The sequence below is a fragment of the Macrotis lagotis genome, chromosome 1 (assembly GCF_037893015.1).
Source record: "Macrotis lagotis isolate mMagLag1 chromosome 1, bilby.v1.9.chrom.fasta, whole genome shotgun sequence".
In the NCBI taxonomy this organism is placed as follows: domain Eukaryota; kingdom Metazoa; phylum Chordata; class Mammalia; order Peramelemorphia; family Peramelidae; genus Macrotis; species Macrotis lagotis.
The window spans coordinates 502,904,768-502,920,622 of NC_133658.1; the positions used below are offsets into that span (position 1 = coordinate 502,904,768).

The following is a 15,855-nucleotide window of genomic DNA, read 5'->3' on the forward strand; positions in this document are numbered from 1 at the left end:
AAAACTAGACCAGACTGATAAACTTGCAACCAAGACCCTTGTAGATAAATAGACCATCAAATCTTCATGGTCCAGCAAGGGAAAAATAATGCTGCTTTTGTCATCTCACTTCCTTGCTCTCCCTACTTTTGTCTGCCCATCTCTTCCTCTTTAGGAGGGAACTAGTCTTTTTTTGTTCCCCTACTGCTCCCCCCTCCTCCCATGTCACACTCACTTTTGGGAGAGGCTAACCTTCCACCTCTCCCACTCATGAGACCACCACCACCTCCATCCCTTTTTGTAACCCAAAAATATTCAAGTTTTTGACTGCACTATGAATCTCCTTATTATAAAGAGTTCCCACATGCATGTGCACTTCTTTCATAATAAATCAAGTTTTGACCATATCTTGTGGAGTCATGGCTTTTAGTTAACAAACTCCAAGAACTCAATTTTTATTGAGTCTTTTGAGATCTTAGCATGAATTTTAAAAGAACTATTTAAATTTTGCCTGCTCATTTTGTAATTTAGACTTTTAAAAGTTTTGGAAACTATTCATGATAAATATTGTTAATTAAAAGTCAGGTGTGATGAGACTTTCTGATAGTTAATGTGAAGGACTTATGAGTAAAAATCATTGTGAAGGATGTTTTGAAATCTTGTATAGAAAAATTTAATGAAAATTTTGTGTAGATAGCAAGGTAGATCTAAAAATCACTAATTTGTTTTCCATCACCTTTTTTTAGCATTAATAAAGTCTGAGTATTTCCCTCCATTCATTTGGTATCTTTCTTTCCTTCAAACACTCAATACTATCACAATTATGTTATCTGAATCTTAGATCTCTTTAATATTCACTTAGTCTGATCTGGCTGCTTTTTTTCCCTCTTTGTTGATTTTAATGTTATCTCCAATTCCCTAATAAGAAAATATGATGTTAGCATCCAAATGTGGTAGATTTTGATGGTGAAAACAATTGTCAAAAAACTTCTTATTCATATTACAGTGATATAAGTTTTCTGTTTAGGATATGTCTTTTACCTTTTTCATTCCTTCATCCTAATCTTGTTTTCCAGAAGATTTTTTCATAATTCATACCTATTCCCACATTTGCATTAAAAACAAAATATCAGATTTTATGTAGATTTAATTTGTAGGGTCTAAATTGAGTCCTTTGTAGAATATTCCTACCTCTTTATCTTCTGCCAGTGATGTTGGTACATAAGGTGCAGTTAGTTTCATGGTGGTCTTTCAAATACTGATTTTAAGTTCTGAAATACAAGATGACCAAATTCCTTGAATTAGTTTTTTATTGCCTTTGGATGTAAGAGATTTATCTTTATTTCTCTTTTTTGCCTCGGACTCCAAGGGGTACTCATAAATCATCTTTACATTTAGCTCTAACTTAACCTCTTTTTTTCCAGTTTTGTTTATAGCAAGAATGTCAAGATTGTTCTCATTCAACTTCTGCTTAAGGATGTCCATTTGGTGAATGTTGGGAAAGATTTTTATCTTTAGAATACCAACAGTCTAGTTAAAGTTTATAGATCATCTAAAAATCATGTGGTTTTGTTCCCTTATTTCATGGATTGCCATGTCCAAAGAATTTATTGACAAATAGGTAGGTTACTAGTGATGTGAAACTGAACTTAGTCTGTTGCTGGAACCATCTTTGAAGCCTTCAACTTTTTTTCCCTCTTGAAATTTTTATTTTCAAATGAAGATCTGCCCTTTTCCCCCTGCCCAATTAGGAAAGAAGTATGGGGGCAATTCTTTTTACAAACAAGTATAATAGAGCAAAACAAATTCCATATTGACCATGTCCAAAAAAATATGGCTCAGTTTATACTCTTCTGATCATTACCTCTCTCTCAAGAGCTAGTCAGCAATGGAATTTGAAATTGTGGTTGGTCATTATGTTCATCATAATTCTCAGGTCTTTCAAAGTTGTTATGATATTATTGTTATTTTTATTATTGTTCTCCTAATCTCACTCTAGATCATTTCATCCCATCGTACTGTAGATCCAGCCTTCCCAGCTTTCTTTGAAACTCTCTCCTTTGTCATGTATTATATAGTATAATAGTATCACATTGATTTACCATAATTTTTTCAGCCAGTACCTCTTCAGTTTACAAATCTTTACTACAAGGAAGAACTGCTATAGTTTTGTTCTTGAGATTACTTTTCTTTTTTCTTTGATCTCTTCAGAGGTATAGACTTAGTAAATAATATGACTAGTTAAAAGGAATGCAGTATTCAGTAAGTTTTTTGACATAGGACCTAATTGTGTTTTAAAATGGCTGGGCTATTCACAGCTCTATTTAACAGAACATTAATGTACTTGCTTTCTCACACCCTGTCCAACATTAGTCCTTTACACTTTTTGTCAACTTTGCCAATCTGATGGGTTGAAGTGATAATCTGAGTTCCTTTAATTTACTTTTCTCTCATCAGTTTAGAACATTTTTTATATGAAGTCCTTCCAATTTGATAGAACATATCAGATGATATTTATTAAAGAACAATCCAGTTTTTTGTAACAGATTAAGTTCAGTTTCAAAGATGTAGAGGACATCTTTACCCTTTCATGATTGATGAAAAGATATAAACTTATATAAAATATATATGCCATAAGATATCCTTTTGTATTTTTTATAAACAAAAGAAATACAAGAACATTAGCCTTTTATTAACTTAGCAGGTTTTAGAAACAATTAACTGACTCCCATATGTAGCCTGTGTGGGATCTGAGTGGTGGTCTGTTTGGTAGACTACACTTAGGGAACAATCATTATTCTTTACCTTTCACCTTGCTATCTGACTCATAAATTAATGTTTCAAGGAGATGAACTATGTTCAGATTATTTTCTAGAAAGTTTAATAGATGTTGTCTTTCTCATTAGTCAGTTTACTTTTGAAACCCCATTCTAGTTTATATTTAAACCAGAAAAAAACTAATTTTCTCCTAAACTTTGTTCACCACTATATGTCCAAATTCTTTTCTCATAAGCTTAAACAAATATTAGGATAATTTGCAATACAGTTTTCTAATAGGATAACAAAAGACACATCTAAATATTTCAGTGATGTATCAAGGTGAATAAAATCATAGCCAAGATCATGGAAACATCAATTGATGTTAACTCTGCAGATATATGGAAACACTTCTAGCCCCATGGTAATTAAAGTCTCTTCTTGGGAATTTTTTCCTTTGCAAGGCAACAATTAACTCTCTGGAGAAAAATTTTCTTAGGTATGTAGGTAGGCACTAATTATTTATCAGGCATTATGCTAAGATTGGGGATTCAGATATCTTCATGATCGGTCTTTCCAGCTATCACAGTTAACATCTTCTCTAGAATAACATTTAAATTCTAACTTTTCAGACTTAAGGTTTAATTCCTTAGTATTACATTGCCTCTAAATATTCAGTGAACAGTATAAAACTCTGAAAGGCACTCTAGGACCTAGAGATGTGAGTAGACATCTTCGCATTCCTTTTCAGAGGTGGGGGTCCACAGATGTGGAACATTGCAGTTGACAAAGATTTTCTTTTTTCAACATAATAACTGGTTTTGCTGAATTTTTTTCTTCTTCATAGGATTGTTTGCTTTCTCTTGTTTTGTTTTAAATTCTTTGTTGTGGGTGTGGTTAAGTATCCTTAAGGTTTGGGGAAAGGACTATTGAAGCAGGTGTAACAATTTACTTGAAAATAACTTCATTGCTATCTTTTATTTTTACATTGCATACATTTTCCGATTTCCTTTCTCCTTAATTCAGAACGTTTTTAAACAAAGGGTTAATATTTTACTCCTTGGTTTATAGACATACCTTTTTAGTGACAGTTTATTATTGACAAGAGTCATTTACAATTAAATAAAGTAAAATTTAGGTTTAAATTGAAGTGATGTAGTATATGTGAATGTTTGGTTAACCTGTAATCTGATTTAAATATTATTCCAAGACTAAAGATAAATTACTGTTTCAAATCCATTGTGGTGCTTTGGAAAGTGTGCATTCAAAGAATGGGAATTTAGTCCTGATTCTACCATTTAGGACCCTTGTGAGCCTGGGAAAATCACTTAATTTCCATGAGCCTCAGGTTCCTTATCTATAAAAGGAAGGAGTTTGAGTAGATGACTTAAACTTTTCTTTTTGGGCCTAGAGACTCAGTCTGTTTTGATCAAATTATATTTCAATTGTAACCTCAGAGCTAAAAGAGCTCGTTCTGCAGGCCAGTCTAACTTGTTCAAAGTCAAATGTAGTAAGTAGAACTCAGATTCTTTGGCTATAAGTTCCAACATTTTTTCCCATTCTACCCCATTGAATTTAAAAGAAAAATCTATCTTTAACCTTGAAATTCTATTTAATTTTTTAAAAAATTATTGAATTACATATTTTTATTCTTTATTCTGAACCTGAACACCAAATAAAATATTTTCATGTGCATAATTAAGCAAAAAAAAATGTACATAAAACTATTATGTATAGCTTGCTTTTCTCTTTAAGTATGGAAATTATACTTAAATGTTGATAGTAGAGGCAGAACTTGGATTGAATTTAGGTCATTTGACTCCAAATCCAGTTGTCTTTTCCACCATATATATCCTTTGTTATGAATTAAACAATTTAAAAACAACAAGCCATTTCTATTAGGATTGATTCTTTTTGCTTAGGCACTGTCCTGGGCTGTATAGTCAGTTCTGATAGTTTTCATCAGATACCTTTTATTCTCTTTTCACCGTTAGTTTAAGAAACAAAAAACTGAGAAAAAGACTGAAATCAACTTTCTTAGTAACTAAAATTTCCTTCTTTTTTAATACTATTTGCTATGACTACTTCATTATTTATTTGTTTGTTTGTTTTTAACTAAGGACTGGTTCTGCTTCCAGATAAAGACAGCTGGTTCATAAAAGCTATATTTTCTCTGGATATTTTCAAGCATACCCTTGAGCAAATTTTATGAAGTACTTCAACTGATGCATTCCTTTACACCCAATGATGACAGTTTTAATCCTAAAATTATAGTATTAGATGTGAAAGAGCTGACCTTCTTAGAGACCTTTTTTGATAGTCTTAGAATTAGAAATACTGTCTTGATGTTGTTTTAACTCATCATGGAGGAACCACTACCTCTTTTAGAAGAATACTAGCCTAAAAGGCTATATTTTCTTAACATAAATCTTAGGTTATAATTTCTAGAAGCTTTATTTCATGATCAGTTGTCAAAACAGCTACTAATTAAATAAGACTTAAATAATGATAATTTAAAGACAGTAGATAATTCTAAGCAAATCTGGTTTATATTTTTGTGATATGTTTTACTAAATCTTAGGGAAAAAAATTTTTTAAATTGATTCAGTATCCAAGAGCCCGTATTTTCTATATATCTTGGTATGCGATAACTGGATTTCTCTCTGTTACCTTTGTAGGTGCTGGAGATCAAAATTTATTTGCCTCTGTCTATCCAACACTATCTCAACAGCTTCCAAGAGAACCTATGGAATGGAGAAGGTATTTTTAATGCCCCTCTTTGAAGGAATTAGAGGAAGATAGTCTTTCTTTAAAGTATTTAATGTAATGTTAAAGGAAAGCAAGGTTTTCAAAATCTGTTATGAACTAGCTAGCTCAAAGTATTAAGCATTCAGTTGCCTTTTTGTTTTAAAAATGCCTTGGTTAAACTGATAAATCGACAAAGAAAGTGAAACTAGAGACTGAAGTGTACACTTCAGATTCTTAATGGTTGATAAGTATGTTCTGAAAGTCAGTCAACAAGAATTTATTAAGCATTTACTGTGTGGGGGAAAAAAGGGACAATCTTCTTGAAGATTTCATTCTAATGGAGGAAGGTAATATATAGAAGGAATCAAAATGTTGAGGTCTGTTGTGGCATGGTGGCTAAATCCTAAGTGGAGCTGGGAGAATAGTAAAGGATGATTAATTTGGGTCCCTCCCCAAATTTGAAGCCCTAGGAGAAACTGACTGTTGGGAGAAAGGGATCATTAGAACCTTATTCCTGGAATGTCCCTGGGAGAAGGTTCCAGGGAGTGAGGAATTTTAAAATAAAAAGGCTACCTGATGTTAGGAGTTAGAAGCAGAACCTGAGGCATTTTCTGCATTAGACATCTATTTTATGCAGATCCCTGCTTAAAGTTAAAGATGTGTAGTGTGGTTTACATTATTTTTGTTTTTATAGTTTTTAAAATGTTATTTTTATTGATTTCCTTTTTTTACATGAAAGGTAAAAGCTTTTATTATACACTATTGGTCAAACAATGTGCTAAGTGCTGGGGATACAGATATAAAATACTAGTTAGTATCTGCTCTCAAGGTTTTAATATTCTACTAGGAAAGGTCACTTATTGGGCTAGGATGTCACAGAGCTGGTAAGTGGAACATTAGGACAATTAATTGATAATCCTTTCCATAAGAAATATTATTGTACACTTCATTACAGTTCCAGAGCAAGTGGTAGAGCAGAGAGATCAGATAAGTCAAGCTTTAAGAGTGAAAGAACATGCTCAACCTGGGTGTGACTAGATGTAGTGAAGTCACCAAGAGGGAGGGATAGCAAGGCAGGATTATTGCAATAGACTTCTGGTTGATCTCCCTACCTGTCTCATGTCTCTCACTTCAGTCTTAACTGTCAACTGCCAAAGAGATTTTTCTGAAGCACAAGTCTGACCATGTCTCTTTCCTATTGAGTATATTCCAGTGGTTCCCTACCACCTCCAAGGTCATATTTTAAAATCTCTAGTTTTTAAAGTCCTTTACAACTTGATCTCTTCCTATCTCTCCAGTCTTGTTATTACTCCTCTTCCCATATTCTGCAATCTAATTCTGGTCTCCTTGCTGTTCCTTGCACAATACACTTCCCTTCCCAATTCCTTGCATTTCTCTTAGCCTTCTTCCATGCCTAAAATGTGTCTGCCTTTCCAATCTTCTTAATCCTCACTCCACACATGTATATCATTCCAGTAACCCCAGCCTCCTTGCTATTCCATGAAAAACACACTCCATTTCTTGGCTCCAGGCATTTTTATGACTGTTCCCCATGCTATCCCCCCCCCCCCCCCCCGGCTTTCTTTAAGTCTCGGTTAAAACTCCTCTATCTTTTGCTGGAAGCCCTACCAACTTCTCTTAATTCTGGTGTCTTCCTATTTATCCTGTAATAGCTTGTTTTGTCTAGATTTGTTTACATGTTGTCTGCCCCTTTAGATTCTGAGCTTCTAGAGGGCAGGGACTGCTTCTTTATGTATCTCCGTCACATAGTATAGCATAAGTGCTTAGTAAATATTGATTGAGCCAGATATTCTCACTCATCTCTGACTCTTCTTTAGCCTCCTTCAGATCTTAGCTCAAATCTTACCTTGTGTAGGATAACGTTCCCGATTCCCTCACCAATGCTAAGGCATTCTCTCATAGGTCACCACTATTTACCCTGCATGTATTTAGTTTGTACTGTTTTAGCATCTGGACCCCTAAGAATTAGGGACTCCTTTTTTCCTTTCTATTCCCAGCACTTGGCAGAGTACCAGCATAGAGTAAGTCTGACTGTCTCCTAACATGCTTTTTAAGATACAAATAATTTTTTGACTTCTAAATTTAAAAATGCACTTTTGAGTGTCATGAAATGACAACTTATTCTTTGAATTCTTTGAAATTGGTTTCTTTTTTTATGTATCCATGCAGTTTAAAGTTAATTGCACTGATTACAAGCCTAGATTCTGCTTTTTTTAACTAATAGTTGGATGACTATAGACAACTAACTTATCCTTTCTGAGTCTTTATTTTCTCATTTGCAAAACCACTGCTTCCTTCTGGAAAATATATGTGAGAAGGATGTCTTTACACAACATACCCCTCACTACTCACTATAATAAACATAATTATTAACTTGTTAGTCCTGTCTTGTTTAAAATCAAAAAGGACAGCTATCATCATCATCATTATATTATTGTTGTTATTATTATCATTATCATTATTATTATTATTATTATTATTATTATTATTATTATTATTATTTCACTGGCTTATGGTGAGTAAAGCCTTGAGCATTCCCCCATTCAGAACAGTTGATAATCCTATACGTGCTTTCTTATCCTGTATGCTCATGGTTCATGTATTGACACATGCATTGATCATTCTCGTGAAGATTTCAATAAAATGAGAAGAGTATATTAATGAGTAATTATCACTGTTCCTGGGATTATAGATTTAGAGCTGGAAACAACATTAAATATCGTCTAGTATGAGCTCTTTATTTGAGCTTCAGAGAAATTATGATTTATCTAAGGTAACACAGGTGATAAGTTGCAGAGATAAGATTTGAACCCAGGTCCTCTAAATCTAAATATATTTTTTTCTCCACTGTAGCACAATCTTCTCTTTTTGTTTAAGTAAATAATTGTACCCCTGGTTTTTTCCAATTTAAAAAAAAATCTTCCCTTCCCTACTTTGGTACTTTCAAGATTGTATTACTTCAAAAACATCCTCAATTTGAACTTGGTCTGATCCAATTATCTTTCTTTCTTCTTGTCTTCTTGAGTATGATTTCTACTTGTCTCCTTGAATATGATTTCTACTTGCCTTCTCGAGTATGATTTCTACTTCTGCATATAGCCTCATGTACCTCATATATATTGGGGATGGAAGTGTTATAGTTCCAGTTTGATCATTCCTCTGTCTCTTGAGATAATATTAGATCATTAGAATAACAATACATTTATTTTTCCACTAGTTTCAATTATGAATACTTTTTTTTTTTTTTGCAAGGCAGTGGGGTTTAAGTGGCTTGCCCAAGGCCACACAGCTAGGCAATTATTAAGTGCCTGAGGCCGGGTTTGAAACTCAGGTACTCCTGACTCCAGGGTTGGTGCTCTATGCACTGCACCACCTAGCCACCCCAATTATGAATACTCTTAAAATGATATGACCCAGTTGATTCTCATTCCAACCGTTCAGTAAATTTGTCTTCACTTGTTTTACTTTTCACTGTTTTGTGAGGGGGATATTATTTATGATACTTCTCTCTAATGTACAGACTTAAGATAAAGTTTACATTCTAAGCTTGATCAAGTGTGATCAAATGTTTGGGGATGTTCTAGACCCTTTGGGCCTCCTCATTGGAGACATTACTTTCTTTAAATTAAGCTTTTGTGAGAAATGTCAATAAATAAGGGCAATATCTTTGCTTTTCCCCGTTTTTCAACAGTATTGGTCCATTTGAATAGATTAGCTTGAAGTTGTCTCAGTTGGTCATATCTTTTTCCTTTTATCTAGTTCATTGACTTCAGTAGCCAGTTGTTTCCTGTCTCTTCATACACAGTTTAAGTTTTTGAGGTGTTAAATGTTTACCATGTGTATTGCCTTCTGATTCTCATTTAGTAGTATATATGGGTGTGGGTGTTTAAAATAATATAATAAACACATATAATATTTACTTCAGGGAAGTATTTGATTTGAACATACTATTTTATATTATAATGTGAAAAACTTTAGAACTATTTCATGTTTTTAAAAACATTTCTAATTTTTTCTCTGTTCTCTTTAGTAATAATTTGTATAGTGATTTATTTTCATTTTTTCAACTTGTTCATAGGTCCTATGGCCGTGCTCCAAAGATGATTCATTTAGAATCTAATTTTGTTCAGTTTAAGGAGGAATTGCTACCAAAGGAAGGAAACAAAGCTCTTCTAACTTTCCCCTTCCTTCATATTTATTGGACAGAATGTTGTGTAAGTATTCATCAAAAAATAGGAAACGGGTTTTTTAAGATAGGCTTTAAAGGAACTTGTTACTCTGCCCTTGGTTTGATCATTAGAACATTTAGAATTTTTTCCAGGTTTGTGTTCATATTTTCTTTTCATTTTCATTACTTCATTCTTTTATTAAAATTAATTTTATTCATATATTTTGCTTTAATACTTTACTTTCCCATTGTATCATTTTCTCCTCCTTTACCTTTTCTCCTCCTCTATGAAATTAAGAATGAGAAAGATTTCTTTTCATTCTTAGACTAGATTTATAAAGAACCATGTTTGAGTTAATTTATATTCTACATTCAGGACTTGTTTCATTGAAAACATTCAATTCCATTGATTTTGCTACTTGAGTAAAAAGAAAATTATGTATATTGGCAACCTTTTGAGCCTTTACGTAATAAAATCACTTACTGCTGTTCCTGTACAAACAATATATACATGAGTTAAAATTATTTGTTAAGTTGCCACTAGCTCATATTATTGTTTGATTATTTAATTAAAGCACTACCATTTTTCACTGTGTTTGACTCTGATAATATAAAAAAGTTGCAGACAGTTTTTGTAGTGTTTTGTACAATGCTGAGGACTGCTTCCTTGAAAAATTATACACATTTTGCACCTTATTAAGACAGTAAGAACTGAAAAGAGGTCTAAAGCCAGTACAAGAGTTCTGACAATGACCAGTTACAACTTTCTTTATTCTGGTTATTGTATTCTTTAGTATAAAAGGCTATTCTGTAATATAATAATGACAATGAATTTGATAATCTTGTCAACATTGGGTAATTTTCATTATTCATTCTTGTACTCATTTTGAAGCATTGTATTGGTTGCTCTTAATTTTATTTAATATTTAATTGTTTAAAACCTTTGAAATCAGACTTTAAAATTGCTCTGAACCTGTTCATTTCTCTTACCAATCAAAAGGCAGTTTTATTATAAATTTTTAAAATATGTAAGGTCCTCACAAACTTGAACTCTGTGGAGAAGTATCTAATTGTTATGTATGGAATATGTATTCTCACTGTGCTTTTATTCTTTAAAAAAATAAACCCCCCCCAAATCCCTGGTATTTTCAAGGGGAGAGCTAGTTTTAGTTTGTTTTTTTGTTTTGTTTTGTTTTTTAGTGTGACAGTTTATAGCAAAGCAAAAACCAATTTAAAGTTAATTGCTAAAAATTCTGTAACTGATTCTTGAATTCCGAACGTGAGAATTAGTTCGTCCTTGGATCAGTTATTTATGCTTTTGAGATCAATATGAGATAATTATTATTTGGGAGTCACTGAATTATTGAAATTAGTGAATGGTGAAGATGTTAACAAGTAAGCAATATTTACTCATTTACAAAAAATTCATTTTATACCTAATTTTAAAATGAACTAGGTATGGTTTTGGTTGTGGATTTTTTACATATGTATTTGAAAAGGCATCATAGTATGGTAGATGGAAGACTTATGTAGCTATCAGGAAGACCTGAGCTATGGTGACACCCGGCAAGTCACTTCTAAGTGTTGACCCAAGGAACACTTAGAAACAAGGGCTGATCTGCACTGGTAGAGGGAGTTTCCTCCCTGGGAGCACTATCAATGACGTAAGAGCTTTTGAACCCACATTCCCTTCTAAAAATTAGAGAGGAATTAAAGCCAGTTATAAAAAAAGCACAAACTTAAACCGTGATCATTCATGCTCTCTCAGTTGTAGTGATAGAAGCGTAGGGAAGAAAGGAAAGAGAATGATAGTGGTATAAGATGGATGAAAATTCTGGGAATCCTTAGATGTGAGAATGGTAGTTCCAGAACCTTAGCAAATGTTTGGGTTTAATCTTTGAGTTATTTCTTTCCCACTTTGTTATTGCTGTGTCTTATGAATTACTGGCTTTAAAAAACAACTTTTTTAAGTTATAACCTTATAGAACACTGAATAGGGACAGAATTCTTAAATCCTACTCTTGGATTTCTTCCCTTGTTGGGCTGAGGTCACATGACTGACTAACTTGCCTTCACCATATGTAAAAAATAGAAGAGTTAATCTATTCAAAGAACTACCATGGGATTATAGCAGAGTTTAAAGAACTGCCAAGAAAAAGTTTTTTGGCTACAAATAGAAGCTCTTTTATTGTCATTGATTGACAAGACTCAATGCATTTCAAAAAATTTCTCCTGTTTTGAGGAAAAGGTAGTTTATTTGCTATAATGGAAATTTTGCAGTTTGTGGTTTTTGTTTTTTCCTTTTAATTGAAAGTGTTGCCTGGTGGATAAGAACCAGTTGAAGAGTCAGGAACCTGAATTCAAGTTACCTAGAATGTCTCTAGGTAACTTTTTTTTTTTAAGGATTTTTGCAAGGCAAATGGGGTTAAGTGGCTTGCCCAAGGCCACACAGCTAGGTAATTATTAAGTGTCTGAGACCGGATTTGAACCCAGGTACTCCTGACTCCAGGTCTGGTGCTTTATCCACTGCGCCACCTAACCGCCCCTCTAGGTAACTTTCTAAGAAATCTTAGAACTTTTATTATCAGTAAAATGTTTTTCAACACTTCTAGTATGTGTAGCTATACATTTTATCTATGTACTACTGTAGCAATATATTGATTGTAAAAGATAAGATTTAAAATAAAGAGAAAAAATTAAAATGTTTAAAAATTATTTTGATGACACAAACACTTTTTACTCTTAATAAGTAAAATTACATTTTTCTGTAAGAGTAACATGATTATTAATAGAATAATTCAAAGTTGTGGTTCTTAGGTTTATTTTGATACTGAATTTCTGATTTTTTCCCCCCTTAAAACTTTAAATTTTCACTTCCAACTGTTCAGAGCCCTCTAAAGTTTTGAAATTGTTTGAATTGCTTGAGATTGTTTGAAAGATTCCACATCTTGAATCTTTGTGTCTAGAAAGATCCCCTTGAGCCTGAAACTTTAGATGGACATAATGGGACAATCTGAAGGTGTTTTCTTTTTGCAGAAATGGTTCATAGATAGAATGTAAAAAATTTATTAACTTTTCCACTAATTAACTCCTAGACAATTTTGTTTTGAAATACATATAAATTTTGTGTCTTCTTTACTGTGGAAAATATGAAAAAAAGACAATTTCTTTTTTTAAAAAAAATTTTTTTTATTTATTTAAGGCAATGGGGTTAAGTGACTTGCCCCAGGTCACACAGCTAGGCAATTATTAAATGTCTTATTGCCGGATTTGAACTTGGGTCCTCCTGACTCCAGGACCAGTGCTATAACCACTGTACCACCTAACTGCCCTGACAAAAGACAATTTCAATAATTCCTTTTAATTTCAAATGTTTTTTCTTGAACAAGAAAGACAATTATCTTGATTAATAAATAAGGCATGTCAAAATTCATCAGATCCATCATATATCATATCTGAAGAATGATTCTCTCATTGTTTATATATTAAATTATCTCCAGTAAGTTTTTCTAGTTTGAATATGCAGAAATATAGAAAAGAAGATACAGTCATTGACACATAATTGCTATTCTTTCAAAAACCCTTTAGTTCCGTATCCTTTTACCCAAATCATCAATTGTTTTTTAATTACAGTTGCAAATTTAATTTCTTCCAATTCATGATGTAACCTGCTATTGTTGTCACTGAACTCTGATAATTTTTTTTCTTTTCCAATCAACCTCCTACTATACTGGAACAGGTTTTGAGTTGCTTGTGTCTTTGGGGTATTTTCAAGTGCTAGTCACAATCTTCTCTGGTACACGTTACATGATTCTATTTAGATATTCTTCCTTTATCTCATTTAAAGATTCTTCAAAGGTTAGATTCAGGATTCAGTATTTGACCAAAACCACATCAGACAGCACAAAAATTAACTAAAGCAGCCTCTTGTTTGAAATTTTTAACTATATTTTATCTATAATGTCTTAATATTTCATTTATTATTAGAATAAAAATCCAGGTTATCAGAAGTATCAGAGAGCATCTGAAGTTGAGTGAAGGCAGGAATATGTCAACTTTCATATTATTGATGACTTCTCTGGAAGAATGAGTTGGATGAGCTAGCTGCTACTTATTTGATGACTGCAATACTGCCATTGTTTTAGTGATGGTCATAGTTAAAAAAACAAGCCTCACAAAGAGACATAGGTCCAAATGTAATAAGTGTTTTATTGAATGCGCTTATTAAATTTTGACGTACATTCTTCAGTTCTATTCACTTTGTTGAAATTTGGCTAATAAATTTCTACCTTTCCTCATATCCTGTAGATTAGGACCTAAGATCATAGGGTGACTATTTCAGGTAGGGAAAATAGGGCAACAGCAGAATAAATGCCAAGATGTCCTGAGAGCACCTGGTTTTCTGGGGGGGTTGATGACTTTATGCATTTCCTTCTAAGTTTTTTAATGGTTTTTTGGAAATGGGATTATAAATCTGAGCTCTGTTTTGCCTGCTTAAGTTGCAACCTCACTGATTGTTGCACTTGTGTTTTAACTGACTTTTTGCTTGTTGCTTGTGAAGTTTCTGTACAGCTTGTTCTGAGCACTCATGGTGGGGGCGGGGGGGGAAGAGCCTGGGTAGATATTGAGCATTTATTCTTAAGAAGCATTTCTCCTAACCTATGACCATGGATAGGCCTCTACCTTAGGATTGTACATGATGTATTAGTATCCTGAGGATGAGGACCCTGCAATGGTACCAGTTACCAGAGAAGCAGGATCTGCTCAATAGTTTTAGCCCCTGGGATGGCACGTAGCTATATGTGAGGGAAGCAGATATCCAGTCCTACCTCCTCCTGCCCCACAAAGGTACTCTGTTTCTGAAGAATTGGGGTCTGTACCCTTAAATAGAGAGGGCAGGAGAGGAAGGATCAAGGGCCTGTCCTGATATAGGAAGAAGCATTCAGGGCTGACTGTCTAGAATGGTTTGTGCCTGGAGTGGAGGCACTGTGAAGGAGCTGAGGCTGGATAGATAACAATTGCTGACTGTTGACTCCCAGTGTAACTCATACAAGCAGGAAGAAGGGGAGGTTGGGGCAGTATGGAGAGTAACTACCTATCTCTTTGGAAAGTACCATTTGGGGCAGCCCATCAGAGGAAAGACATAGGCAGTGATGTTTGGAAAAATGCTCAGTTGACTGGGTGGCTCTCCTCTGAATATTATCCCAAAAGATTGCCTTGTATGTATTCCATGGGAGACTAAAGCTTTTAGAGGGCCATAATTGCTGATTTGCATTGGTACAAGGCTCCCTCACTGTAAGAGTTCTTTATAGTGATGAAATGACAGATCTGGACAATGTGCAGATCTTTAAAAAGTGGCTTTCTCTGTTGCCATTGGCTAATACATATTCTGCCTTATGGCTTATGATGAAAATGCATATTATTAATAAAAAGAAATATCACTGTAGTTCCTTATGCCTATTTAAAGTTTATTCTAGATAGTTAAAGTGATCATTTAAAGTTATCTTGACAGTGATTTATAATTTATTTTTTTAGGACACTGAAGTATATAAAGCTACATTAAAAGATGACATCACCAAGTGGCAGAATGTTCTGAAAGCTCACAGCTCTGTGGATTGGTTAATAGTGGTAGTTGAAAGTGATGCCAAGAAAAAAAACAAAACCAACATCCTTCCACGCACATCCATTGTAGACAAAATAAGAAATGATTTTTGTAATAAACAAAGTGACAGGTAAGAATGTAACTCAACTACTTTGGCTAACACCCAAATAAATTTTAGGCAACTAGTTTATTTTTACTAAATTTGATGCCTTAATCTCTTTTGTAATGGAATAGTAACACTTTGAAGGCCCATCTCACACGTAATGTTCTTTCTTTAACTTGTCTGGATCTCAGTTTCCTAACCTATAAAATGAAGCAATTGACCTAAATGACCTCCAAATTCCCTTCAAGCTCTAAATTTATGATCCTCTCTTCCTCTTCAAAGTCTGCCCATTCTTAAAGATCCAGCCCAAATCCCTGAAATAGTTCTTCACAATTCTTTGTTTAAATCCTGTAGTATTTATATATAGTCAACACTGCAGAGTTGAATATTTGATTATTTGTCTATTTAGAATTATTTCCCCCACCCCCCCATATATTAGGATTTTTGTCTTTAATAAGAATATAAGCTCTTCAGGAG

General features: G+C 33.5%; 1 protein-coding gene across 3 annotated transcripts in view; it reads left to right on the forward strand.

Annotated features, from left to right (window-relative positions):
* Positions 1–15,855, forward strand: part of TRAPPC10 (trafficking protein particle complex subunit 10) — a 102,369-nt gene that overhangs the window by 31,390 nt on the left and 55,124 nt on the right. For 2 of the 3 annotated variants that reach the window (XM_074214007.1, XM_074214008.1), the window contains 3 exons: positions 5,415–5,496; positions 9,584–9,719; positions 15,209–15,405. In XM_074214007.1, the coding sequence (XP_074070108.1) occupies positions 5,415–5,496; positions 9,584–9,719; positions 15,209–15,405 (415 nt within the window). Of the gene's footprint in view, positions 1–5,414; positions 5,497–9,583; positions 9,720–15,208; positions 15,406–15,855 lie in introns of those variants that run through there. The other variant, XM_074214009.1, reaches the window with a different exon arrangement.